General features: G+C 41.0%; 1 protein-coding gene across 1 annotated transcript in view; it reads left to right on the top strand.

Moving 5' to 3' along the window:
• Nucleotides 1-6,527: 6,527 nt before the first annotated feature.
• slc4a4a (solute carrier family 4 member 4a) overlaps nt 6,528-26,033 on the top strand; it is a 56,526-nt gene continuing 37,020 nt past the window's right edge. Inside the window, exons 1-4 of the mRNA XM_070963653.1 lie at nt 6,528-6,689; nt 7,353-7,450; nt 12,021-12,094; nt 18,077-18,250. Coding sequence (XP_070819754.1) covers nt 7,434-7,450; nt 12,021-12,094; nt 18,077-18,250 — 265 coding nt within the window. The 5' untranslated portion in view covers nt 6,528-6,689; nt 7,353-7,433. The remainder of the gene's footprint in view (nt 6,690-7,352; nt 7,451-12,020; nt 12,095-18,076; nt 18,251-26,033) is intronic.

Here is a 26,033-nt window from a genome sequence, read left to right as displayed (position 1 = left end):
GCACAGAAGGCAGATGAGTCGCCGGGAGTAGATCCACGACCGAGGCCGAAGCCCAGGATGTTCCCATGATTCATTGCGACACGCGCAGGAGCTGTAGTGCCTCTTCCGTTTGTAAGAGTCTCTGATGAACAATTTATGTATTTCTGTGTCAACAGGATACACGAAACCTTTAGAGACAGCAGGGCTTGATGGAAAACAATGAAATTACCTTTTAAGGTGATCATTTGTGTGAGACAATTTACTCTTAACCTAACAGGCTACTTAGATTTCTGAATATGTAATTTATAATATTTATATAATACGATGATCCACATTTTTATTAAATCTGAAGTATGATTTTGTGCTATAGTAAGTAAAGAAATATGAAAAATCACATAGGCTATAGAGAGGTGCAAATTGCAAATAACAATTCAACATATGGTTGAGAGTGCAGGTACCTCTTACTATGTTACAAGCAAAGAAAAAATGTACAGAAGGTGCATCAGTGTTAATCTGTTTTACTTATGATTTATGAGAAGACAAGTAAAAGAAGGACCAATAAAGTTTAGCTGTTAAAGCCAATGTTTATGGTGACCATTGTGATACAATTCAGTTAGGATCTGACAAATGCATTAAATCATCTCAGGTCAGTACAGGACTGAGGTACCAATCTGGTTTAAAGATGCTGATAAATTTTAAGTGTGGACGGTATAAAACAGGGTTGAGGTTTTTTTTTGTTAATGTTTTTTTGTTATTCCTGCTCTTTGTGTTCTCCACATGAAGAGGAAGTCTGCCACGCATGTAATACCCAGTATTAACACCAGGAGGAGATGCAGGACTAATGTTATGGTCTCACATGCCAGGAGACGTCTCACCGACCTTTATCCTGACCACCTGCACCTGCCAAGGCTGACATTTGGAATATATCCACCAATCTGAAATACTAAAGCAATATAATAGGAGACATACTTATTAGTTTCCCATTCAAACTTTTTAAATGTGTTTTCCTGGAGAAAGTAACTTAATTTAGTTCTCACAGAATAAACATGCAACTTGTGGATTGTACTGTAAGTGAAGTACTGCCCCCACAGTGTTACCCAGTATGACATCAGACTGACTCTTCATTAACGTCCAGTAAATCAATGTTACACATAGTGCTATTGACCACATAAACCTCAGTCTGCATTACATAGAGCAATGACATAAGGCGGGCCCACGTATTTTCTTGAGGGCAACAGTGAGCCTGAAGGGACCGAAACCAGCAGTTCAGATCTGCATGTGGCTTTTCTTTCGTCACACTTTAACAGTAACATGAAGACTACAACCATGACTCAGTTAGTCGCTCCACAGATCGTGAGGAATGCCACCAGCTGGGAGCTTCATGTGTATGTATGTCATTGTACCTCAAGCTTCAAACACAGCAAATGAAGTTTGGAATATATCTTTCAAATGCTTTTGTCTTTTGTTTACATTTTCAGCCATGGTAGCAACAGTCAGTCACTCACTCAGTTCACCACTGTGCTCAAGACTGAAATATCTCAGAAACTGTTGGATAGATTGCTGTGAATTTTTGTACAGACATTCAAAGTTCCCAGAGGATGAGCCCTAATGACTTTGGTATACCATGACGTTTCCTCTGGCATGAGGTTGACATGCAGTTCTGAATGAAATGTCATTTACATGACATTTATAGCTTTCTCGGGATGGATATAATAACGTTGTGGATCCTCTTACTTCAGCTCCATGATCAGGTGAAAAAATATAATTTGTCTAATACCTGCCCATCTGCCCCAGTTATACTTTGAATTAGGTGCCAACATGCCAGACTAAGATGGTGAACTAGGAAAACATAACACCCACTAACCGCCAGCATGTTAGCATTGTCATTGTGAGCATGTTAGCATGCTGATTGTAGTGTTTAGCTCAAAGCGCTGATGTGTCTAAGACATTAAACTAATTTGACATTAGCTGTTTTATTCTAACAGCTAATGCAAAATAAGCTGCTTTTATTTGTATTATATAATGAAGAGAAATGACACATATAACTGGGTGGCTTCTATTTTCAGAAAATGAAATGAATAGGAATTAAAAGATATTATTCCTGAGATATATGGCCAGAAAATAAGATCCCCACTTTTTTTTTTTTTTTTTTTTTTTAAAGCACAGTCAATCAAAATTGGGCCCAAAAAGGGCATCAGGCCTCAGCAGGAGGCTCAGAAGAGGCTACTCTGTTTCCCCTCACAGGTCTCTGCCACATAACTTACTGTACACAGAAACCTCACGTCTGTGTGAGAACATCTTTCCAACAGCTAATGCACACATTACAGCATGCCATCTTTTTCTCACTACATCTAAACACTGCACATTTATAACAGATCAGGACCACATTACTTTTATGACCTGAGAAAATCCCTGTTAAACAGTACCAGGTACTATCAAGATGTATGATGGTTTTCGAGGCAGTTCCAGAGCCTGCCCTTTATGAATGTCATGTAATTCTTGAAAACTGGAGTGTTTTCAGTTTTCTTTGGGGGATTTTCCCTCTCAGTGGACGTGAATCCAGCACTTGTCTTGTTATACATGTTTATGTCCTGCCTTTGCATCAAGTATTTCCATCACCTTTGTCTGACCTTTGACCTCCTGTGTGGTTCAGTTTCAGGGGTTACTGATGATTATTCTCCCACAGAATCTCTAGAATGTTCTTTCAAAAGTTGTTGACCCATAATTTACTGATTTCAGGTTGAGGCATTTGTGTTAAAGCCAACTAGAAGAACAACTATCAGAACATATTTTGTCTGAATATGATGGCACAAATGCCACTGTAGATTACACTTGTGATTGAAAGCATGTCTAACTTATTATTCTGATGATAAATTGAGAAGATTAAACCGACAAATAAAAGAAAAACAATTGTTTGCCGCTTTTACAATTGTATCCAAAATGACCACAACACTTAAATTGACTGAATAAATGATCGTCTGATAACTCTTGCCACTGTGAACACTTTTACATAACTGACCGACTGAGAACCCTCACGCTATTTTTAATGTCATGGTGTGGCTTGAAGAATTTCAGAGAAACGACGAGGTGGAACTATATTTCCTGGAACAATTTTACATCAAAGGCACAAAATAAAACCCTGTGGAAAGACAACAGGGATCAAAACAGCAGCATCAGACGGTCACATTGAACACATTTTGACCAACAAAGGGCCAATGCAAACACCTCCTAAATCTCCCTTTAAAGGGAGAATCAATTTGAAGTAAAGCTGGGTGAACTGTGGAGTGATGAGCACCAGACCCGCTGTCCTCACGTCTGCCTCAACTCTGCTGCCTTTTTCCATGAACAAAACTCGTCATACATGGGGGAAAACATGGAAATGCTGACATGCTTTGTGCTGTAAAAGTGTAAAACAGCAGCTGTTTTGCATTATACACTCATGTATGAGGGACAATCCCCTCCCACACTAACTTGTCTCAGATATGTCATACTGATGTTAGCCTTAAAAATATTTTGTGTTATGAATAAAAACAAAAAAGCCTGTTTTGAGAACAAATTTCAACTTGTGGAAAATTCAAGAAGTGAAGGTAAAAGTACAAGACAGCAATCTCTTACTTTTGATTATGGCAGCTTCAGATAAAAGTGTTGTAATCATTCAAACCCATTAGAAAATCATGCTAAGGAATTCATTCACCAAAATGTTTGATCTTAGCACACGGCTTCGTTTACTTGAACTGTGCACATTATTTCCCATGTTTTTTGTGATTTACTTTATTATTTTGCTCATACGAAGCATCAGAAACCAGGTCGTCTGACTACAAAACTCCTCTTCTATACATGACTGATTCATTGTTTAATTTTTGCCAACCTTATGAAGATAACCAGCCCAAATGGCTTATAGGGCCCAAAAAATAAAGGTGCGGCAGTGAAGCAAGACATACCACAAAAGACAAAGAAACCACACACTTAATGTCATGAATATGATATATAATATCATCCAAACAAAGGAAAACGTAGTAATTGATCTATGCTTGAAATTCTGCTTAATAGAACTAAGTATATTTTTAAGATTTTAATATGTATAAAATCAAAGAGTTTTGAAGCCTATTTTAAAAAATAGACCTGACATCAAATCAGTCTCAGGTTAGTCGGTGCAGATAAGACGATGACTCTGAGATAACAAAGTCACCTGACAGCAGAAGTCCCTCTCCTGGCTATATTTTGGCAATAGCCCTTAACTTTCCAAAATGTATCAGGTATCCGAGCATGTCTTACTCTAGATGACACCTCAAACATTTAACATCCCAAGCAAATAATGTTTAAACTCGATTTTCACGCAAGTTAAATGTTACTCTCTAGTTACAGCACAAAATCCAGCCAAGGTTTGAGAAATGTGAGCTGAGTACAGCACAAGAATAAAATGTTACACAGCAACCAAGGTTAGTGTGTAGGCTTTCGAAAAAAGCTGACACGTTGAGTCTGAGTGTTATGTAATACCAAAGACAGGGTTTCCTGCTGTTGAACAACTGAACATGAGCGCACACCTGTTTTTCAGTCTGTGCCTTTCAAATTGTGCACTCTTCTGCAGAGCGACAGGTAAACGTGCAAACCTGGACTGGATGACATGGGCTAAACCATATCATGATATATGAACATTGTGCCGATATCAGTCTACATTAAGCTATGGAAATGTCTGCAAAATTGCAATAAACTACAAATAAATTACTGAGTCAATAACTCAATTCAACCATGTCATCATTGATACAGTGTGACTCAAATCAATAAGCATTAAAGCATTTATTAAAGCCCAGCCCTATTACAAACCATTCATTTCATTTAAGCTTCACTACCAAGATCAAATGATTCATAGTGATAAACCAATGAGGGTTATCACCCCTGTGTAGCTCTATGTAGCCTCTTGGCCTCATCGTTTTGATGTTATGGCTCATTTAATGTATGGTCAATCTTGCCTGTGTCAGCAGGCAGCTGTTTTCAGAAAACAAACTTCCATTAACTTGGGTTCATCGGGTTTATCTGAGTCAAAGTTAGCGGCTGACTGTTGGAGAAAGTTAAACACAGAGCAGCGAAAGAAGCGTCTGTGGAGACCAAACCAGAGCTATAAGTAGCAGCAAGTGAATATTGGACTTCTGGTGGCAGAATCAGAAACCAAGTGCTCACTGCTCTCTATGCTTTTGTTAACAATTTACAGAACCAGACTTATTTAGGCCGCAGACAGTGAACAGTATTCATATACACATTTTTCACCATGTAGCCTACAAACTAACATTAGTTTTTCTATATTTACTAGCATCAGTAGTTCTATGTTTAGGCTATTTTTGCCTATCTTTGTTCAGCTTTAACAGCTTTGTTAACCTGTCAAACAGCTAGGTGTTCTGGGATACCCTTGCTAACTTAAGTTAGCATTGCTTACATAACTGCTTCAGCTCTATTTACAATTTATGCTAACGGTCAGTAAATTAACTATTAACTATGAAGTATGTGTGGCATCAGTGCAAACGGGCTGATGTTATTTTCTTACTACCATTAGCTACTAACATTATATGAAAAGCAGTGGCATTAATCTTGTGGAGAACAGCGGGTATAACATGTTTTAACAGTTGTGTTCTCTTTCCAAAGTCAACTGTTTATCTTTCCTTGGCAAAGTTAAATTATGCAACTCTAAGCCTAATGACAGCAGCTATAGAAAACAAGGGGCTGATTGAAACGTCACACAAAGCAAAGGTACAAGAGTGCATATCTCAGTAAATCACTGACTTGTATCTTTTTGATATTCACAGCCATAATCCTTGATGATGAAAGGCCATTATTAGGTGTATAATTAATTGATGGCATGAAAGTAATGAGAGCTAATCTTGCCATGTTGCCTCCAACAGATGGCGCTGGAGATTTAAAAGACATAATTCACAGCTGAAATAAATAAACAATCCCAGTGGCTCTCATGAAGACACTGCAGTTATCCAGCAATCCATTGTAGAGAGATACTGGACAAATATCCCAAAGGAACAATGCAAGTTTAGGATTATTACAGGGAAACATTATCTGGAGATTTTTGGAGATAAATAACACAACGATCTCATTAAACACAACATTTTACCAGTGCCACAGATAGCTTAATGACCAAAACATGATTTTTAACTAATGCAACAACCAGCTGAAACACATAAACAATAGTTTGTTCCAGCTGTGTTTAAGTATCAAGCACGTTCTTTCATGTACATTTATACCTATGTATTATATGTTGTTGTAGATCATGTATGTAGATTACGTATGTTTCATTATTATTTTACCAACCTGCTACTTTTTTATGATAGATTTTATCTTCACGTAACTCAGATATATTCTCATAGTCTATGTTTTCAGTAACGCCCACAGATTGCTGACTTGCAGAACTGTGTGCGTTCGAGCCCTGACCCTGTCCGGCGTCAACTGTGCAATGACTTGGTTCAATTGATGTGGGGGGTGTTGGAGAAGAGCGATGATGGTGCGGCAGTGGGGCAGTCTGACCTCCCACCGGAGGAGTGGCGTTGACAGAAGGATGGTCCAGCAGATAGAGGCGGCAGCATGCTGAGCGCTGCCGCCGCACAATACCATATACAAACTCACTCGAAAAGTGGAAGTAGACTTCTTTACCTTCATGCCACCGCAGGGGTGACAGCAACAGCCACACGCACACAGCCAAGGATACAGCGGTAAGTGCTTTACTTTTGTTCCACCTTGAAGTGGTTTTCGACTGAAACTCATGTCTTCAGGCCTTGTGTGCATGTGTGTCAGGCACATAAATCACCATGATATTGCAGTTCGTTTCCTTACAGCGCCTGTTGCCTTTGGGGCTTACCGTGTTTTCTGTCACTTTGAATGTATCTGGAGTCGTGCTATCTGCGTGGTCTCAAGTTTTATTGAAACACTTCATAATGTATCAGTGCGCTTGTGCGTAAATGCGCAGCTGGAGCGGGCTTTGTTTTGGTCAAGCGGGCCAGTTAGCGTGATTTCTAAAGCTATTTCAAACATCGTATTATAAACTCTGCTGTTGCTCTGTAGTATGTCCTGACATTTGTCACAGCATTGCTACAGTTCTTGCAGTGGTGCAGTGAGTGGGTGTCAGCATTGTATTTTTCCTTTAAGTGTGCCAGTGGTAGGCCTACGCCTGTGATAATATTGTAGCTGTATTGTGTGTCAAATCATTCATTTTTGGACCCACAGCATGGCCACAATAAGTCTTATTGTGATCCATGTGCTGTACAATATCCTTCATATTCTTTTTCAGGGTGTTTCTGTAGCTTAAAAGACTTTGTGAGTATGCATTGATTCCACAGAGAGCAGAGAAATGACCTCTCCATGTGTTTCTCTGTCAGGTCAAACATCAGCAGCCGCACCGGTGATCCTCTCTGCTCAGTTCATTCAGTAAGGAGATTTATCACACGCAACCTGAAGAGATGAGCGGCAACAAGAAGTAAGTGACTTCAGCAAGCTCTATAGGAGTGTGTTTCACTCTAGGCAGAGCTACTTGATCTTAAATGAATAAGGCACTAAGGCACCTCTGTGTGTAGAAGAACCTCTAAACAGTTACCGGTGGAGAATATAAGGAGGAATAAATGTTTATAGACCAAATGCACTTCAGGAACAAGTGGTTTGGTAATGAGGCGTACGAGTTTGAACACCTGCTCTGACTGCCAAAGTTATGCTTTCCAACACTGCTTTTGGAGAGGATGGGCTGTAGCTGACTATTAAATCACATATGACATAACTGTGTGCTGCTCCATACATTTGCCTGATCAGCATGCTCTGTACATTGAAGCTGCACGGGGTTTGGAGTTAATAAACTTCTTAAAGGTCATTTAAAGTTTAAACATGTTAAAGTTTAAGCATCAAGACATGAACCGCTGTGTAATTGCCTTGCAGGGATCTGAGCCCTGGAGAAAAACATACTTAAGATACGATTTTGTACAGTATAGAGTGGCCCTAAACACACCATCTGTCACAGCTGTGATTTAGAGGTATGACACTAATATATACTGGATCTTAGGGCAAAACAGGCTACATTTGATTTATTTATGCATCTCTTAAAGGGTCCCACTACCAAACTGTTGGATAGATCTTTTAATTTGAGCTCATCACCAGAACTTTGTCCCCGCTGATGCAAACAAAAGCATTCATGAATTCATGCAATCATCTGGATTCCATGTGATTTTAAAAAACACAAGTTTAATTACTGAAAAATTAAAATCTGCTGTTGCACTGTTGATGTTCATAAATCTTCAAGTCAGGTTCTGCACAGAGGTCAAAAACAAGAAAGGTGGACACTGAATATCAAAGAAAAATGATTAAAAACGGCCAGAATAGCAGTTGAGTGATTCTGAGAGATACTTGACATTTGTCAGGATGACACTGGAACCATCAGTCCAGGATGTTAAATCCCAGATGAATAGTGCTTTTGGTTTCCCATGTGACCCCGACATTCATTTCGAGTGAGCAGTGGAAGCTTTTGGTGTGATTTGTGTGACAATCACGAAGACACAAAGCTTTGACGAAAGCCCAGTGTGGCTATCATTTAACAAAAACTGTAGGTATCCTCTTTATTGTGTGCAGAAACCCTCTGAGGTTCAGGGAAAACTGATATCTGATGACATTTTGCCTTAATTGCATGAGGGATTTGACTTTACAAACTTGAGTTGAGAACAGGATACTAACATTTATTCATACCTCATGTGGTGACTACAGCAGATACTGTATACCGTAACACAGTTCAGATGCCCTCAGGCTGTTTGATGTTTCCATGGTTTGGACACACAGTCGACAGTTGCACGAGCTCAGGTACAGAGACCACACTCTCCTCTCCAAACAGATAGTGAATGTAGGCTACATGCACATTACTGTAGGCCCTAAAAGGACAGGGAGACTGATACCTTATCTGTGAGGCAAAAGACAGATAGCAGCTAATACACAACCATGAGTGCAAAGTAACAGCTTTTGAAGTTTTGATTGCTTACATGGCCTGTAACAAGGTTGTTTAAAGGTTTAGCTATTGATCACCAATACATACATAACTTCAAATATTGATTAAAGCAAAACCCACCCTGAACTACTTTTACATTGAATACTTAGCATTCCTTGGTCTCTTTTTTCTTTTTCCCTTTTCCTCTTATTCCTGGTAAATGGTCAAATGTTAAATTCTGTAAAGATATCCTTTTTCTGTTCTTATATCCCTAAAGGATATCCTCTTTGTTGATTACAATATAATCTTTAAAGCCCAAGTTTAGCATTTTGGTAGCATGCCAAAACTACAACCCCCCCCCGTCCCCCCCCCGTCAGTGTTTATTCTGATTGTTTTGCTTCAAACTAAAATAGATTCTAAGAACAAAGAAGACTTCAGGAAAAGGTACATGTGACAATCAGGGAAATGTTATGACCTGCAGGTAAGAGCAAATCGTAAAAGATGTTTTGTATCTACTTTGCAGTATTTTGATTAAGGGGTAAAGAGCATTCTGGGAAATGTAGGAAATCACCCTAGAAGCAGACAATGCATGGCAAGGCGGGGGGTGGGGTGGGGTAGGGGGGTGGGGGGTAAATAATAATAAAAATATTCACACATACCATTGTATGTTGTTGATGTGCAGCAGTGAGAGTGGATTTCTACTTTTAGTCTCAGATCGTGTGGGTGGTCAGCTCTGGATGAGGGGAGTTTGGCCTGTTATGTCCCTGATTGTGCCATAGGTGGCAATGGAGGAAGTAGGAGGGCCGGTGTTAGTAGGAAAGCTGGTGAAGTCCAGAGATAAAGAGCAGCCTTGATCTATGGCTGAATCATGATGTTTTAAAACTCTTTGCCAGCTCACTCAGAGCAGACCGTTACACATCAAAGCTGAAGCTTGATACAGTAAGTTAGTTGGTCTGCTGAATCTGAATTTTAGGGAATATTATTAAATTGACCCAGCTACTAAAACACGTGTAAAAACAAACAAACAAACAAAAAAAAATTATGAAATACTAGCAAGTATTTGTTGTCTTGTAGGAGAAAAATACTTTCAGTCAGAATAATAAAGCACTACAACATCCTGGTAGAGTCTGTCTGCTCTGAAAGTGAAAAACAAAACAAAACAAAAAACCTCAGCAGCTTTATTTCTAGATTAATTGTAGTTGGCGAGTTCAAGAGCTATTTTTTACCTCATGCGTGTCGATTGGAGAGTTGTTTGTCCACACATAGAGTCACGGGACCACCTCCAAGTGTACCATCAGTGTGACTGCATAGAAATCCATTCTCTAAGGTGAGATAACGCTGAGGATTTGGCAGCAGGGGGACTGCTGAAGCCATAATTTCCTCCCTCCTTCTGTCTTTGTAACTTTTCAAAACATGACGCTGATGAACTGAATCTCGTGTTTGTCACATGAAGATTGTGATGCAGCGAGCAGAGAATGTCTCCTCACGCTGAGCGGGATGCTGGAAGAGTGTTGTTCTGTGGCTGACCTTTGACCTCTGAGACCCTTGAGTGCAGGGTGTCTCCCCTCCATGCTGTCCACTCCACTTTGACCTAGAATGGATTAAGTTGCTGGAACATGACTGAAAGTATTAATGACATTATTACATCAAATGTGTCTCTCCTCAGTAACAGACACATTAGAAACATTACATTAGTGCCTCATGAAAAGCTCTTGTTAACATAATTAATATGTGAGTGGACATGGAACTCTCCAATCAGCTGTACTAATCCAAGAACTCTGCAACACCAATGATGAACCCTTTAACGGCATACAAAATAGTTTTAAGCAATAGAAAAATGTTGCGATTGTTTCTCACAACAAACCAATTTGTCTGTGATCCCATTAGGATAAACCCAGGGCTTAAGTATTCTGGTGTTTGTGTGTTGTTATGTGTGTTGGTGAATGAGTCCGTGTGTGTGTGTGTGTGTGTGTGTGTGTGTGTGTGTGTGTGTGTTTGCTGGGGGTGTGTCTATTTTTACTGTTTGGTTGACCGTGGATAGCTCTGGTAACGCTGCTCATCCTGACAAAGTTTCTGATGTGTGTTTAATGTAAATATTTCTTACGAGGCAACGTTCGAATACACTGTTTGTGTAAAAGACTGCAGTGATTTATTTATTGTTTTCAATCTTCATGGCAGCCGCTCACTCAGCGTGCAAGTAGCTGTCTTAGACTGTGTACTGTATTGCCTCCACCATGAAAACAAACAAACAAAGCCACTGAGCCGGCCTGAACGAACCATTTTTTAATCCTTTTTCTCATCAACGTTTGTTGGGAAACAGTACAAGGTGAGGATGAGTGCGTGGAGAGCCGCGAAGGCTCCCGCACGCCGGCCTGTCATGGGCTTGTGTGTGTGTCTTGTCACTTAAGTAAAGCCGGCGTAATCCTGTAAGGGCGGATGAGTAGACAGACATGTGATGCCCCACTTGTTTCTTAGGTGGAGGGCGGTGGAGAAGGGGGGCTGGCAGGCATTACCGACCAGATGGAGAAGCTTTGCAGTGTGTGTGGGCGTGTGACTGATTAGACACAACACTATCTGATACTCTTTACGATGTTCTTTCCCCCCCCAGTAATAAAACACAACACCTTAATTCATTGCCTAAAAGGTGAAGTGGAGACAGAGCCAGATCCAGACTGCAATGGGTTCAAATCACTGTCGGGTGTTTTTTTTGCGCATGAGCAGCACGTCTCTGGCCATCACACTCAATTAGCAGAGACTTCCTGTTCTGTCCCTCACCCCCCTCCGCTAGATTAAATCCATGACATAGTACCTGTCGACTGCGCCCTCCTCAAGGACGACACATGTTCTCGCAACTGAGGGGCTACTCACCGAAAAACAGGTCTTTCAAGGTGCTGTCTCAGAGCTCCGAGGTGGTCCATTGCCATAGGCTGTCAATGAGTCTTTAATGGGTGGAGATGAGTGCCACCAGCAGCACCAGACTGAGCCCCAGTCCAAACTTACTGCAGGTGAACGAGCCAAAGCGCTATGGCTCCACGCTGTCGCTGGAAGAAAAGTGTGAGCAGTCTTTCTTCCTCTTTTACTACTACAGGATGGAGGACGAGGCGGTGCTGGACCGGGGGGCGTCCTTACTCAAGCACATCTGTGACGAGGAGGAAGTAGAGGGTAAGTTTGCCTGCTCCTGTCCACTTTCATGTCTCTGTGTGCGTGTGATCCGTAAGTCTTATTTTACCTCCCATATGATGTAGACGATAAAGTTACAGATGGCAGGAAGCATGACACATGGCGTGTTTTTAAATATTTGTCCAAGCTTTTTTATGAAATATTTGTAAAGGTCTTAAACCTGCTACCTAAAACCAATCATTTTTTATTCTTGTTTTTCTTAAATAACTCAGTTCCTGTGAATATTCTTTTATCTAAGCGCTCATTGAGAGAAAGAGGAAGGCTGTCATTTAGCCTTTTAGAGACTGCCAAACTTCCTGCACGTACTCTGTGATGCTCACCTGTTTAACGAGCTGGCATGAGAAAGATGTGGAACACGGAGCATGTGACGCTGTGTTTACCTCACTAATCCCCTCAAAGACCTACTGGACAACAAAGAGAAAGGAAAGAAAACCTTCCACTACGCTAAAATGTGTTTATCGAGTGCCTGCAGACCATTTGTAAGGAGCCATGTCATCATATCCTAATTCTTTTTTCTACTGACATGTTTCTGAATGCCTTCAGGGAATGCACCGTACAGTAACTGAGCTGTAAACATTTACATGTGTCACCACAGTGAAAACCTAGCTTCTTAACAGTTCTTGTTAGCTTTTCCTTGCAAAATGTCCAATATGCTGCATTTCTCTCAGTTTGCTAATTGAAAACTGAGTCAGTGGTCCATTTACATTTTTTTTTTTTCCAAACCTTCAAACTCTCCTCGCTGCTCAGGATGCTTCTTGTTGCCTAGGAGCAAGGGAAGGTTTATATGGTGATGACATTAGCACCCAACATCTCCGGTGTCTTGGTTCTAGTCCAGCAGATTAAAGGGCCTGGCATGGAGCCAGTTTCACCGTCCAAGAACCTCATGTTTTGCTTTTGTTTTTTGCTTCCAGTCCTTCATTCACTCTGAATCACTGAACTGAGAAAACTGAATCAGAACTGTATGTTTGTGTCGCTTTCATTACATTTCATTAATTGACTGGACTGAATCCATCACACTGAACATCAAGTCTTATTTGCATAATTATGTTAAAGTTACATTATCGCTACATGATAAAGTAGAGCAGGCTTTTCAAATCAAACATGCAGCATGCAGCTATAATGCATCTTGGACAAACATTAAAGTGGATTTGAAGCACGCTGTTATAGAATAACCAAGCCTCTGCTGTGTGGTTTTCTTACTGTACTGAATTGAAAGTAACACAGTGGGAAAATTGTGAATTAAGGTGCATTTGTAGTAAACAAGCCAAAACATGCAAAACCACTGGTATGTTCTGTTAAGTAACTTAGTTGCACACATGATTACAATAACAGAGTCAACACTGGAATTAGTCTCGCTCATGAGGTCAACATTTAGTCAGGTGTCACCTCAGCTTGAACCCTTCTTCAATCTCTCTAACTTCCTGTGCGTAACCAGCGTCTCAGCTGTGTCTGCGTGTGTCCTCGTCTGCTGGCTAAATCTCTTTCTAGAGTCTCCACTGAGCTCAGTCTGCTCCCCGCTGCTTGCTCACAGCCGCCAGCCTGATAAATAACTGACTGATAAACAGGGCAGAAAGAGATGAGGTAGCTTGACATTCGTCACATTGTAAGAGATAAAAGTAAGAGGAGCTTTGGTCCAATGGCCAAATTATCTTTATCTGACACTGATTAGTCTGCGGGGTCACTCAAGAAAAACATCTGGTATCTGAACTCTGCGTCACAGACGGTATTAAAGCTCAAGATAGACAGTTCAGTTATGTAGCCCAAGCTCCTGTGCAGCCACATCTGGCTTTATGTGAAAGTGATCCATGTTTGCATTCTTGTGATATAATTTCAAGACATTGCCTGTTACAGCTGAGCCAGAATTTAAGAGGATTTTTCAGAATTAGAGTCAGCTTTATTGGCCAAGTGGGACTACAAATACTGAACAAATAGTGAATAAAGAGATTTTTTAAAGCTGTTTTTGCATTAGCAGGCTGTCTTGTATTAGCATTAGCATGCTGTAAGTGCTATGTGGCGTGTTGCCATCCTCCCTACTGGTCTGGGCAGGTCCCAGCGGCGCGGTTACTGGGGAAACTGGCGGTGGCGTTGCCTCTCCTCAGAAATCTAGTGAGCTAAACAAACCTCCCAGCATACACTGGGATTTTATTTCATTCAGTGTGCTTATGGACAGCTCCAAAAGAAGTTCTTCTTCCACACAAAAAAAAGAAGAGGAAGTCGTTACACAAAGCTGCTCTGGCAGCTCCTTTCCAGCTCCTCGACTTAACTATTTTTTATTCCTTCTCGTCCATCAGTCTCCTCTCATTCGCTTGCCTCCTTTCTAATTGTTGCTCAGCCTGTGCAAACGTCTTCACGCTACATTTTATTGCTCATCTATCAGCCCTAATAGCACTGAGGTCTTTATCTCTTTCTGTCTGTCTATGCCTCTGTTCTCCTTTATTGTTGCTGTCCAGCCATCTGCTGCTGGGTCTCGTTGTAATGCCCCGTCTTGCTGTATGGCAAACCAAGGAGCAGGGCAAAATCACATCATGAAAAGGTTAAATGAAAGTTTACCACTACCTCCTGCTTTTTGACCAGCAGCTGATTCAGCATTGGGGCTGCACGATATTGTAAAAATAAAAATCATATTGCCATTATTTTGACAGATATTAAGATTGCGATATGATTCGCAATTTGTAGCAATGATCATCCTTGCATAACAAGTTTCATTTTTACTGAAAAAGCTATTAAGATCACAATGATGTGACATTTGTTGGGGTCTGTGCCACACAGATAAGATTTCTTACATCTGCAGAACGAGATTAGCGGGCCAGGATGTCCCTGCAGCACTACAGTACTTCATTATAATACTATTATATCACATATTTCACCTTTATCAAAGAAATTGCAGCCATGGCAGTTTGGATATTGCATAACCTAATACTTTGATTAATTATTCAACATCAAACCTGCAACGTCATTGGCCAGCTGCTCTGCTTTAAGGTGGATTTCATCACCCCTGCTGCTGTGTAAGTAGCAAGATGTGGCCACAGCGAAATAGAGAGCAGCCATTCTTGCCACTGCATGATCTGTGCCCCAGTTCCATATTCCATAGTAATTAAAGCAGGTTTCAAATGGCAAAATCAAATATTCCAGAAATAGAATAGAATGTCTTTAGTAATTTGTTAATAATTGTCAATGTGTTTTTGTGACACTTGATGGTGTAAGTGTTTGTCTCTGGACCATGACCCTGACATTTGTGATGTTTGAATAATGTAATATTTCATGAAAATGGGCAAATTTGCAGATATTGAAAACTCAAATTAATACAACCATTTGAACATCCATCCATCCATCCATTTTCTATGCCGCTTATCCCTTTCGGGGTCGCAGGGGGCCGGAGCCTATCTCGGCTGTCAACGGGCAAGAGGCGGGGTACACTCTGGACCGGTTGCCAGCCGATCGCAGGGCACATACACACACCATTCACACTCACACTCACACCTAGGGGCAATTTAGAGTCACCAATCAACCTAACGAGCATGTTTTTGGTCTGTGGGAGGAAGCCGGAGTACCCGGAGAGAACCCACGCATGCACAGGAAGAACATGCAAACTTCACACAGAAAGGCCCGACCCGGGAATCAAACCTGCGACCCTCTTGCTGTGAGGCACATGCACTACCTGCTGCGCCACCGTGCAGGCCCGACCCTGCTTAGCTTCCGAGATCGGACGTTGTCACGCTGGTATGGCCGTAAGCCCCATTTGAACATGTGCTATGAAAAGAAAAAAGACAGGCTGCATGGATGACAGGTACAGCATGCCATTTATTCACCAACTCCTCAGTTTAAGCTGCTGCGGCCTCCTGCCTGAGCTTTCAGAGTTTTGTTTCCAGGAGTAGATGAATTCTGTTTTTCCTTTTTGGCTGACGGTGCCGCTTTGGTTTTAGCTATGTACGATTGATCTAGTGTTTTTATGTTATCCCGTAAACATAGGACAGGTACCGTGTTTGTTGAACCAAAAGCCTAGTGGGCAGCAGCTCTGGTGTGGGTCATGCGGGTCTGTCTCCAACTGTCTGTCTGTTTTGTCCTAGAGAGTTCCTCCTCATATGACAACGTTCCTGTGTCATATGAGGGAGAAGGTTACCGAACCAGACTGGCAGATTAGTAATTATAAAATAAAATGATCGCCAAATATTTCTGCATATGTGTTTATTGTTATATATGCTACTGTATATCTTTAACTTATGAAACTGTTGTTTTATATGTTTTTAATCTGTTTTTGGTCCGGTTTTGGAGGAAAGTTTGGTCACATCAACAACAGTACCAGTAAACTACAGGCCTCACCAAATACAATATCACCTCTGAGTGACAGAATCCTGTCCCATTTTTAGGCTGGACCGTTCAAATCATTTTAGATCCTCTTCTCATTTCTGATGCTCACTATCAGCTTGGTATGCTGAACCGGCGGTGTCAGTGAATTTAGATGAACCCTTAAAAAACAAGGCATTGTGAACAAGTGAATAATGAATGCTGTTGTGCTTCAAGAGAGATCATTGTTTGTTGTGTTGAGGGGTTCAGCCACTTCCTGGTTGGGTCATATGCGGCGCTTGGCTCAGCATTACCCGACGTACTCCAAAGGGCGACGTTTGACACTGATTGCATAGAGCCTTTTGTTTCAGCAGGACTTTTGATGTTCGCTCTGAAAGGTTGCTTTCTATAGTCTTCCTCTGCTTAGGAAGGATAAACTTGTGGTGCCAAAAATGTGATCAAGGTTGTAGGTTTCAACTGAACTTCTGTGTGACTCGTATAGTTAAACTTAAAAGAGACGTACACAGGTATCAGAGAGAAGGTTAAGAATTGTTGATTATTATAATTTACTTTAAATACAGTATGCCATTACTATAACTGAATCCAGAGGCCATAACTGTTGTGGGATGGAAGCTTTTCATTGACATATTCAGTACTGTATGTAATGAAAACCAGTATTAATTTATAAGTGAACATTAGCTGTGTTTCAACTGGAGGAACCAGAGTCTAATTTAGTATCTCAGCAATAGTTCCTGATGCTGAAGAAGTCCCTGCTCTGGGGTTAGTACTTTCTGATGGTCCAGGAACTTATAGGATGAAATTAATAGCAGAAAACTGCTGATTGGTCAGATACAAAGTGCTGCACCTTGCATACAGCATCCTTCACACAGCATATCATGTTAAATGATGTTGCATCATAGTGAGAGGTGTTTCTAATATGATATCCAGTGCATTTATATCAATGAGGGTGGAGTAAATGATGGAAATACACCTCAGTATAACTTCAAATTACCATACAGGTGAATTGAGACCTCACAGTTTCAATAAAAATTGAGGATTATAACCTTCATGAAGGTGGGATTTATGGCAGGACTGTTGTATTAGACTGCAGTAGTTTTAGAACCAGATAACATATGTCAATATCAGGCAAATGACAGACATTTCTGAAAACAGACATACAGCATGTTGGCAGGAATTCCATGTCTATCTGAATGGGATGTTACTAGCAAAGAGTCTGGTCTGCTTGTCATTGTTATTGACCCTAAACCACCTAATTACATGTAAACCTGCACGTCCTGTTGGTATTGTGCCAACAAGCATCGTTGGGATGCAGTGGTGCAAGGAGTCTTGGCGTCTTCAGTGCTACGTCCTACCTTTTTCTGTCCAAATATTTATTTTGACAGTGTACTGCAACCCCTATAACCCTGCTCTGCTACACTGTCTTGAGGACGTGAGAATGTTCCCTGTTTAACTGAATTGGCAAGTGGTTAAGATCGGGTTAGGGTCAGATTTTACTTGTTTGGCAGCACTGTAGTGGTCACGTCATGATTTCCTAAATCTTGAAGCTTCAAACGTTGCACTTTGTGGCTTGTCGTTTTCATGAAGTCAGCTGTGAAATTCAGGTGCTTCATTTGCATTGTGGCAATGTGAGAGTTCAACCTGCTGTTTTGCTTTTTGCAGGTCATCACACCATTTACATCGGCGTGCATGTGCCCAAGAGCTATCGGCGTCGGAGGCGTCACCGTCGCAGAACCAGCCACAAGGACAGAAAAGAGAGGTTGATGGAGAATGCCTCTGACAAGTCGGACACAGAAAACAACGATGAGGCCAGCAACAGCATCCTCAAACCTCTCAGTAAGTTCTGATGGACTCCATGTCAAGGCTTGTTAGGGCTCATGTCTGTCTTTGCTGAAGGCTGCTCTCTTTTCCAGAAAAAAGCCCCTGTAACTCCCTTTGACCCCAAAGAAGTTGCTGAGTCCAGTTAGTGGCCAGAAATAGCTGAGCATGTCCTGCTGACTGACAAGTCTGTTTCGACAGAGCAGAGTGAATTTTCACTGGAAGTAATGGCTCCTCAGATAATACTGTACCACTGCTGATGTGAGTCTCTTGAGCACAGTGTGTAAGTGCATGCCTCCCTGTGCTTTTGTCCTTGGTTGTAGACATAAGTGTATCTGTCTTTGTGTGCGTGCGGCTGTGTTAGCATCTATATGTGTAAGGGCTTGGAGTCCTGGTTTGCTGCAGTATAAAGAACGATGTACCCTCAGGCACAGCTGCTGCGATCTGAGGATGCTTGGACAAAGAGCTCCGGTCAGTTTGAGGGAAACTTAAGAAAGAAAGGGAGGAGGGAGAGGTCACATTGGGTGACTGTGACTGAAGATGTGAGTTTAAGAGTAAGAGTAAGTGTTTTAAATCTTCTATGTTCAGGTTTGAATTGGCATAAGACTGAAGTCCTGTTTGCATTAATAAAAGCTGCAGATATCCAGTGAATTAGGATGTCACAGAGACCATGGTGGTTTTAAAACTGTATGAATTTGCAATGTCAATTTAATTTATGAGTGTAATCTGAAGGGGTTGCAAGATGATTAACGATTGAGAAAAAGCTGAACAAGAAAAAATGTGTTTTGTTTTTTCTGACATTTCTCAAATCATTTTATGTCTGGAGCATTTTACCTCTAAAGGCCTCTAAAGCGATATCAAGATGAAACGACACGAGAAGGGAACATCCTGCTTTGATTGACGTACTTACGCTTCATAAACACATGCTCGTAGACATAAAGGGTCACAAGCCAAATGGGTTGGGAAGCACAGATTTATATCTGGATTTTGGTGACAGGGTCTTTGATAACAATGACATGCAGTCATTTTGGAGAAAAACAGGATCGAGGATAATTCTGTGATGACATGGAGTCCATGTGTAATAGTAGTCCTCTGTGAATAAGGCTTAAAATGTCCTTGCTTTCAATCAAATCCACTAATGTGGCAGGCCACTCATTTCCAGTGAATGTCATTTTACACATGCCTGCTTTCACATGAAGTGACAATAGGACCAAAATACGCCAGAACTGGATTTTACAATGTGTACACATTACTTGATGTGGGGGATTTTCTTCAGGACATAAATCCAATCAGACAATAGATTACAGCCAGCCCATCTGGTTGTTGCAACTGACCATGACATATTCAGCAAAATGAGTTTTAGAGACTTTTTGGTATGTTCCTTGAACACAGAATTACTGAGCATTGATATGTTGATATGTTGTGGTTCAGATATCATGTTGCTATCTGAGCCGTGTAATCTGAGCTTTTCTGTTTCTGTTATCCTACAACTTCTTGGTGGATCTCTACTCCCAGATTGGGAGAAGAACTACTACAATATGACCCTGAAGATGGTTCTTTACAGCTGGTAGTTCTAGAGTGGTTGTCTGTATTTCCTTTTTATGACAGATTGTAGAATATTTTGTCCTTGCTTTTCCTCTTTAAAGCTGAACTCCACCCCTAACCCCAAATCAAAGTGTCCAGTTATTGAGCTTCTGCACTGACCTGGCAGGAATTGCAGTTGTATTCGCCAAAGCTAATGGATCGTGTCCGTGGGGCCATGAAGGCTGCATTTTGGGTGGGGTAAATATTCCAACCTGCTGTGAGTAAACCGTGTCGCCGTTACTCTTCAGCCTTGTCGGTTCATTTGCTCACACTTGGTTTAACAAGATTGAAACTGCTGCCTGTGTTTGGAGGTGATACGGATCATAGCCTGGACCGTGTTTTCGAGGAGTGTTGGTGTTTTTTTATTGTGGCGGTGGTTACGTGATTGCAAAGTCTGACCTTTCTGTTGGGGTCTTTACCTTTGAATTCATACTTTCCTTCCTTTTACCTGCTGAAACTTCTTTGCATCATACCAAATACGTATGTATCAAAGTGGAAAAACTATCTGTGATTACTAAAAAAAAGTCTGGCTGAGATCAGGAAACATGTGAAACCCTACACACCTCAGTTTGTTTACAGCAACAGTGGTAATTCTCCATTCATGGAAAATGCGACTATGTTGGCAGGAGAATGTGAGCAGTGATGTTTTGTTATCAGTCAACACTGTGGTATTCTGCTGGTTCATATGGCTGAAATAGCATAAATGCTGTTGTTTTTTAAAAAAATCTGTCATGGAGTTAAGTGTGCTCACAAAGTGTACGGGGAAATGACAGACCACAAACAGAGAGCAGACAGCACAGTATTGGTATTGTTGTACAGTCATTGGTTCATTTACTTCAATGTACTGTATGTAAACAGACTTTTGTACAAGTCGTGTTCCAATTGATGTGAACCATTAAGTGCACCAAAGCCATGAGTCCCTTTTTTTTTACTAAATCTAACTCTTCATCCATCCATCCATCCATCCATCCATCCATTTTCTATACCGCCTATCCCTTTCAGGGTTGCGGGGGGGCTGGAGCCTATCCCAGCTTCGATGGGCGAGAGGTGGGGTACACCCTGAACCGGTTGCCAGCCGATTGCAGGGCAACATGCAAAGACAGACAACCATTCACACTCACACCTAGGGGCAATTTAGAGTCACCAATCAACCTAATGAGCATGTTTTTGGTCTGTGGGTGGAAGCTGGAAAAAGAAAAAAGATAAAGAGGAAAAAAAAAGAAAAAGATAAAGAGAAATCACTGTGATGCAAAAAAAACAAAAAAACAAAACAAAACAAAACAAAACAAAACAAACAAAACAAAAAAGGAACCCAGCTGTGACTGTAAGTAGCATATCCTAGCAGAAAAATACCATTCATAAGGAAGGCAGGTATGGTCTGAGCCCACCTGTAGTGTGCTGGGACAGATTGGAGTTTTAGTTGAGACAAGTGTTTCTCAGAGGCAGAGACAGAAATAATCTTATTGGCTGAGTTAAACCAAAGAGGGCAGACATTAAAAAAATGGTCTCTTCTTGCTCCAAAAAAACGTTGGCACCACCAATGCTATACTTCAAAACGGTAGTCCACAAACCAATGGGTGATGTCGTAGTGGCTCTGTCCACTATGTGTTATACAGTCTATAGTCTTAGCCAGGTGTTGGTCCACCATGAGCCACCAGAGCAGTTTCAGTGCTCCTTGTCATAGATCCAAGTTTCTGAACTGTACTGGAGGGATGAGCACTATTCTACAACAACATATTCCTTCACATGATGCTTTGATAATGGTGGCTACAGCACTCCAACACCTCCCATAGGCGTTCAGTTGCATTGACATCTAGCGTCTCTGAAGGCCACAGCATAACGTATGATAGTGCATCATTTTCATCAATGTCATGTTTGTTCAGCTTACTAGGCCTAGCTCATCTCTCAAGGTCAAACCAGCCATATTAGCCTGTAGCTAGCTATCGGGGAGGCTAGTGAGTGATCCGAATGACCTTTCAACATTATGAATGTCACAGGCGTTAGAAAAAAAAAAAAACTGCATTCATTGCCTTTTTGTTTTTTAATAGAGTTTTTATGATTTTTATCCAGTCAGTTTTTCCAATTGGCTAACCTTTGCTTGGAAAAAATACTTATTTATTTGGGCCTTTGAGAAATGATTGTATGCCTAAAATTAAAACCTGCAGGCATCTGTCAGCCATGCAGAAACTGACAGGCGTGCAGTATACCTCATGTCCTACTGTTATTCATTGCCCTCCTCCCTGTTACTCTTTCTGGGAGGCAGGGCCACCCCCCAGGGGAAGACCCTTGTCTGTTGTCTGGACTGAAATCCTCTTGTTTGGTCAGATGGACGCTGCAGGGACTGCAAGTCCATCCTCATGGTTACATGTGTGTCCACTGCAGGGCCGTTTGACCCCTGCTCACTCTGATGAGCATGTTTTTTTTGTTTTTTTCCAAACTTCCCCTCCTCTTTTTAGTAGGATCAAATGTTCTCTCAAAGTGGATTACAAAGATTACTTAGAAACTTGGTTCTTATACAAATGGGTTTAATTTCCCAATGTCAGAGAGAGCAAGTTAAGATTGCAGTGATTTTTTTTTTTTTTTTTTTGTGAATGCGTCTCCAATTAAATGTTCTTGCTCCTGGAAGGAGTCCTGCTCCTCTAAGAATTCAAAATATAATACTGAGATTTAGAAATTGATCAGATGAATGGAAAAGTCGAAGTAGAAACCTGGCTGTCTTTCCTCTGGGTCTTGAAAAGTTGACATGTTAGAGCTACCCGCGTCACATGGCAACAGTAATATGAGCTGCATCCTTAAACATTTACAGCTATCACTTTTAAAGTAAGCTAATATTCCCTTTGAAAGCTTTTACACAATGCTAGACATGCTCCACTTGGTACCGTATATTTTTAGAGTAGCTAGAAAGGATCCAAATTGAAGACCCATTACAGAGTATTCAGTGAGAAATTAAAGTATGCATGCACTGACAAGGACTCAGTGGACGTTTTAGGGGAGTAAGACAAAGTTAATAAAAAATGATTTCTCATTCTAGACAGTGAATTGGGTAAAATTGCACAAAGATTTCATAGTCTTTTAACATTAGTCATACAGTGGACATGCCTGAACACGAGTTTGTCAGTTGAAGGTAGTTTTATGGTTCGCCAAGTTTTTGATCACTGCACAGCACACGGCACGTTTGAGACTGTGGCCATGCCCCTTATTTACTTTCTCATGACGACGTTTCAGTCTGATGTATTTAGACTACTGTTAACTTGTGAGTCTGGAGAGAAGGTCTTGCTGTTTGAACATATACAGTGGTACAACTTATGACCTGTCTTTGCAGAACTGTCAAGAATTTGGTTGAATCTTTTGGTTCTTGAACAGTCTACTGACAGTCTAGTGTTACATCTTCTTGTCATCTTGTAAGTAAATAATCAGGCATATTCAATGCTGACATTATTCCTCTAACTATTTGAAAGACTTTAAATATCAAATAGTCCCCTTACCGATTCATTACACTCAAGTTTTTTTATCACAGCTTTTTCCGTATGATCTGTGGCTAATCTCATCTGACGTTAGGTAAGTGTGGCTAGTTGTGTACCCCCAATTTCTGAGCTAGTTGTGCTTAGTGCTGCGCAATGTTTTTCAGAGGTAATTTCGCAAGAGTACAACAAGAAGTAAGCACTCTACTTACTTTGCTCAGAGGTGTTTAATTCATGACAATGATGGGAAATGGACATTGTGTGGTTTGCAGTGAGAGCACAGAGAATATGCGGTTGTACTTTCTGTCTACCTGCACTAGTCATTTCATTTTAGGTTCTGTCCCCTCAGCTGGTATTTGTTACATTCTCATCAGAATCTGCTCACCTCAGCTATCACAACAAAATACCAGAGCGTGATGGTCTGGGTATAAATACTGTGCTTTCAATGAATCACCCTCTGGGTGTTACTCTGCATTCAGCTCAATCCCTGTTCGCTGCCTGTGTGCTAGCTGCCCTGCATACTGAATGTCAGACTTTGTGGCATGGAAAACATTTCGTGTACTCTCAGTGATCCTCTCTTTGCTTTGAATGAGGTGACGCAGAGTTGCATTATCATTGCATGTACAGTCACAAACAATGAACGTGCTATTAGATCCCATGTAGCCATTTACTGTGCCGAGTTTTTCAGAAAGGTCAGAGGAGATGGAAGGTATTTGTGTAGGATGCATGTCAAGAGTGGGACTAAACAGGCCTTTAGTGGCAGCCACACTAAGCTTTCTGCCGGGCAGTGGGCATTCTTCCTCCATCCCCTATCCCATGAGCCTCTGCTGCAGAGACAAAGTCCTCTTTGTATGCCCATGGCTCTTGGCTAGAGCACACAGAGCTTTGAAATTGCGTTTGAACGATGGGATTTTCTTTCGTATCCCTCCTTTTCGTGCTTGCTCTCACCCCTCTTTGCTTTCACTCTGCACTGAATCTCACCCCCTAACCCCTCTCACCCACCCTCCCACCTTTCTCCTCTCTTAGCAACTACTCGAGTGGGACAGTATTGCATTGACACCAACACTCTGCTTGTTACCAGCTTGAATTTCTGCTAGATGGCATGGATAGGCAGCATCATCTCATGAAGAATTAGAAAATCTCTCTTAGGTAAAATCTATAGAGTTATAGATACCTACTGTGCACTGCGAAGAAGCTTCAGAGAATTAATTATTAATTTCTCATTTTTATTGTTTGTGAGTGAATACAAGGCACTTTCAAATGCACGTGTTTTGGATGTCCTATGAGAGGAGTTTTGCCATCTTTCTAGTTTCCTTCACTTCCTGCTCATTCTTTTATCATAAAACTGTGAATACTAAATTTCAGTTTGTAATTAGACAGGGCTGTAAAATTAAAATATAAAGGCTTTGGTTTGAACAGGTAGAAAGGTACAGAAGGTAGCAGATTCCAGCTATAAACACTGGTGTCAGGTAGCTTTTCCTGATTTTGTTGTGTGTTTCTTTTAGCGGGATTGTGAATAAAATAAGAAAGTAAGTAAAATAACAATGTAATATTTGTGTAGTGTTTGATCACAATTGTATTAGTATGATAAAATATTCCATGCTGCTATTTGGAGAGAAAACACCCTTCTACCCTGCTCATACCGTATTTCTTGATGTCTTTTTTATTAACTGCATGCACATTTAAAGAATACAGCGGTACAGAGGGTGTTCAGTGTGAGTCTGCATCTCTGAGGCTTTGACCGTCGCCTTGCAGTGCTTGCTATTGTTTGCATGTAATTTCGACCATATAGGTATTTAAATCTTGTGTTAACTGTTTACTGTAATCAGCGTAAATTGCTGTGGATATTTAGTGTCAGCTAAATGTGTGAAACGCACGTGGAAATTATTCCACCTAAGGTGTTATTAAACAGGTTGCGGTGACTTAAGCTAGTTGCAGCCTGTGGAAATGCATGTGTGTGTTTGTGTGTGTGTGTGTGTGTGTGCGCCAGCAGACAGTTTATCCCCTACCTAGTAATCTTACAGCTGCTCGTCTGGCTCGTACCTGCTGCTGTTGTTGTGCTGCAAAAGACACAATGGGGGAAACTTCAAGCCTTCACCTCATATACTCTTTGGCCACTGATTGCTGAATGAATGAATTAATGACTCCATGTTGTGGGTGATTTAATGTTAAGTGTTATGTAAGTCTAAATGTCACCTGCAGAGTCCAGTTTAGGACTCATCGCTTACAGTATGTGAGCCTGGATTATTGTCCTTCCTCTGTGGTGCATGGCAAGTTTTAGAAGTCCATAACAGTTTTTTTCATTTGCTTTTATTAGACTGACGTGAATAAGAGTCAAGTGAAATGCAGAATAACTGCATTTTAACTAATAACAATCGTTAAATTCTAACATTTCATATCCACAGTCAACACTGGTGCCACTGTATTAACAGACAGTTATGCAATCAGATCAAGCAGCTTTGTTATTATCGCTCACATATTTACACACACACACACACACACACACACACACACACACACACACACACACACACACACACACACACACGCACACACACACGCACACACACACACGCTTGTGCTTCTGAACTTGTGAGGACCTCACTGACATATTGCATTCCTTAACCCTGACCTTAGCTATTACAACTCCATGCTCAAAGTCTTAACCCAAACCTAATTCTAACCCCAACCCTAAAACCAAGTCTCAAAAAGCCCTTTGAAGAAATGAGGACTAGAAATAATGCCCTAACTTAAAA

Source organism: Chaetodon trifascialis, chromosome 6 (genome assembly GCF_039877785.1).
Source record: "Chaetodon trifascialis isolate fChaTrf1 chromosome 6, fChaTrf1.hap1, whole genome shotgun sequence".
Lineage (NCBI taxonomy): Eukaryota > Metazoa > Chordata > Actinopteri > Chaetodontiformes > Chaetodontidae > Chaetodon > Chaetodon trifascialis.
This window is presented reverse-complemented; position numbering and strand designations above follow the sequence as displayed.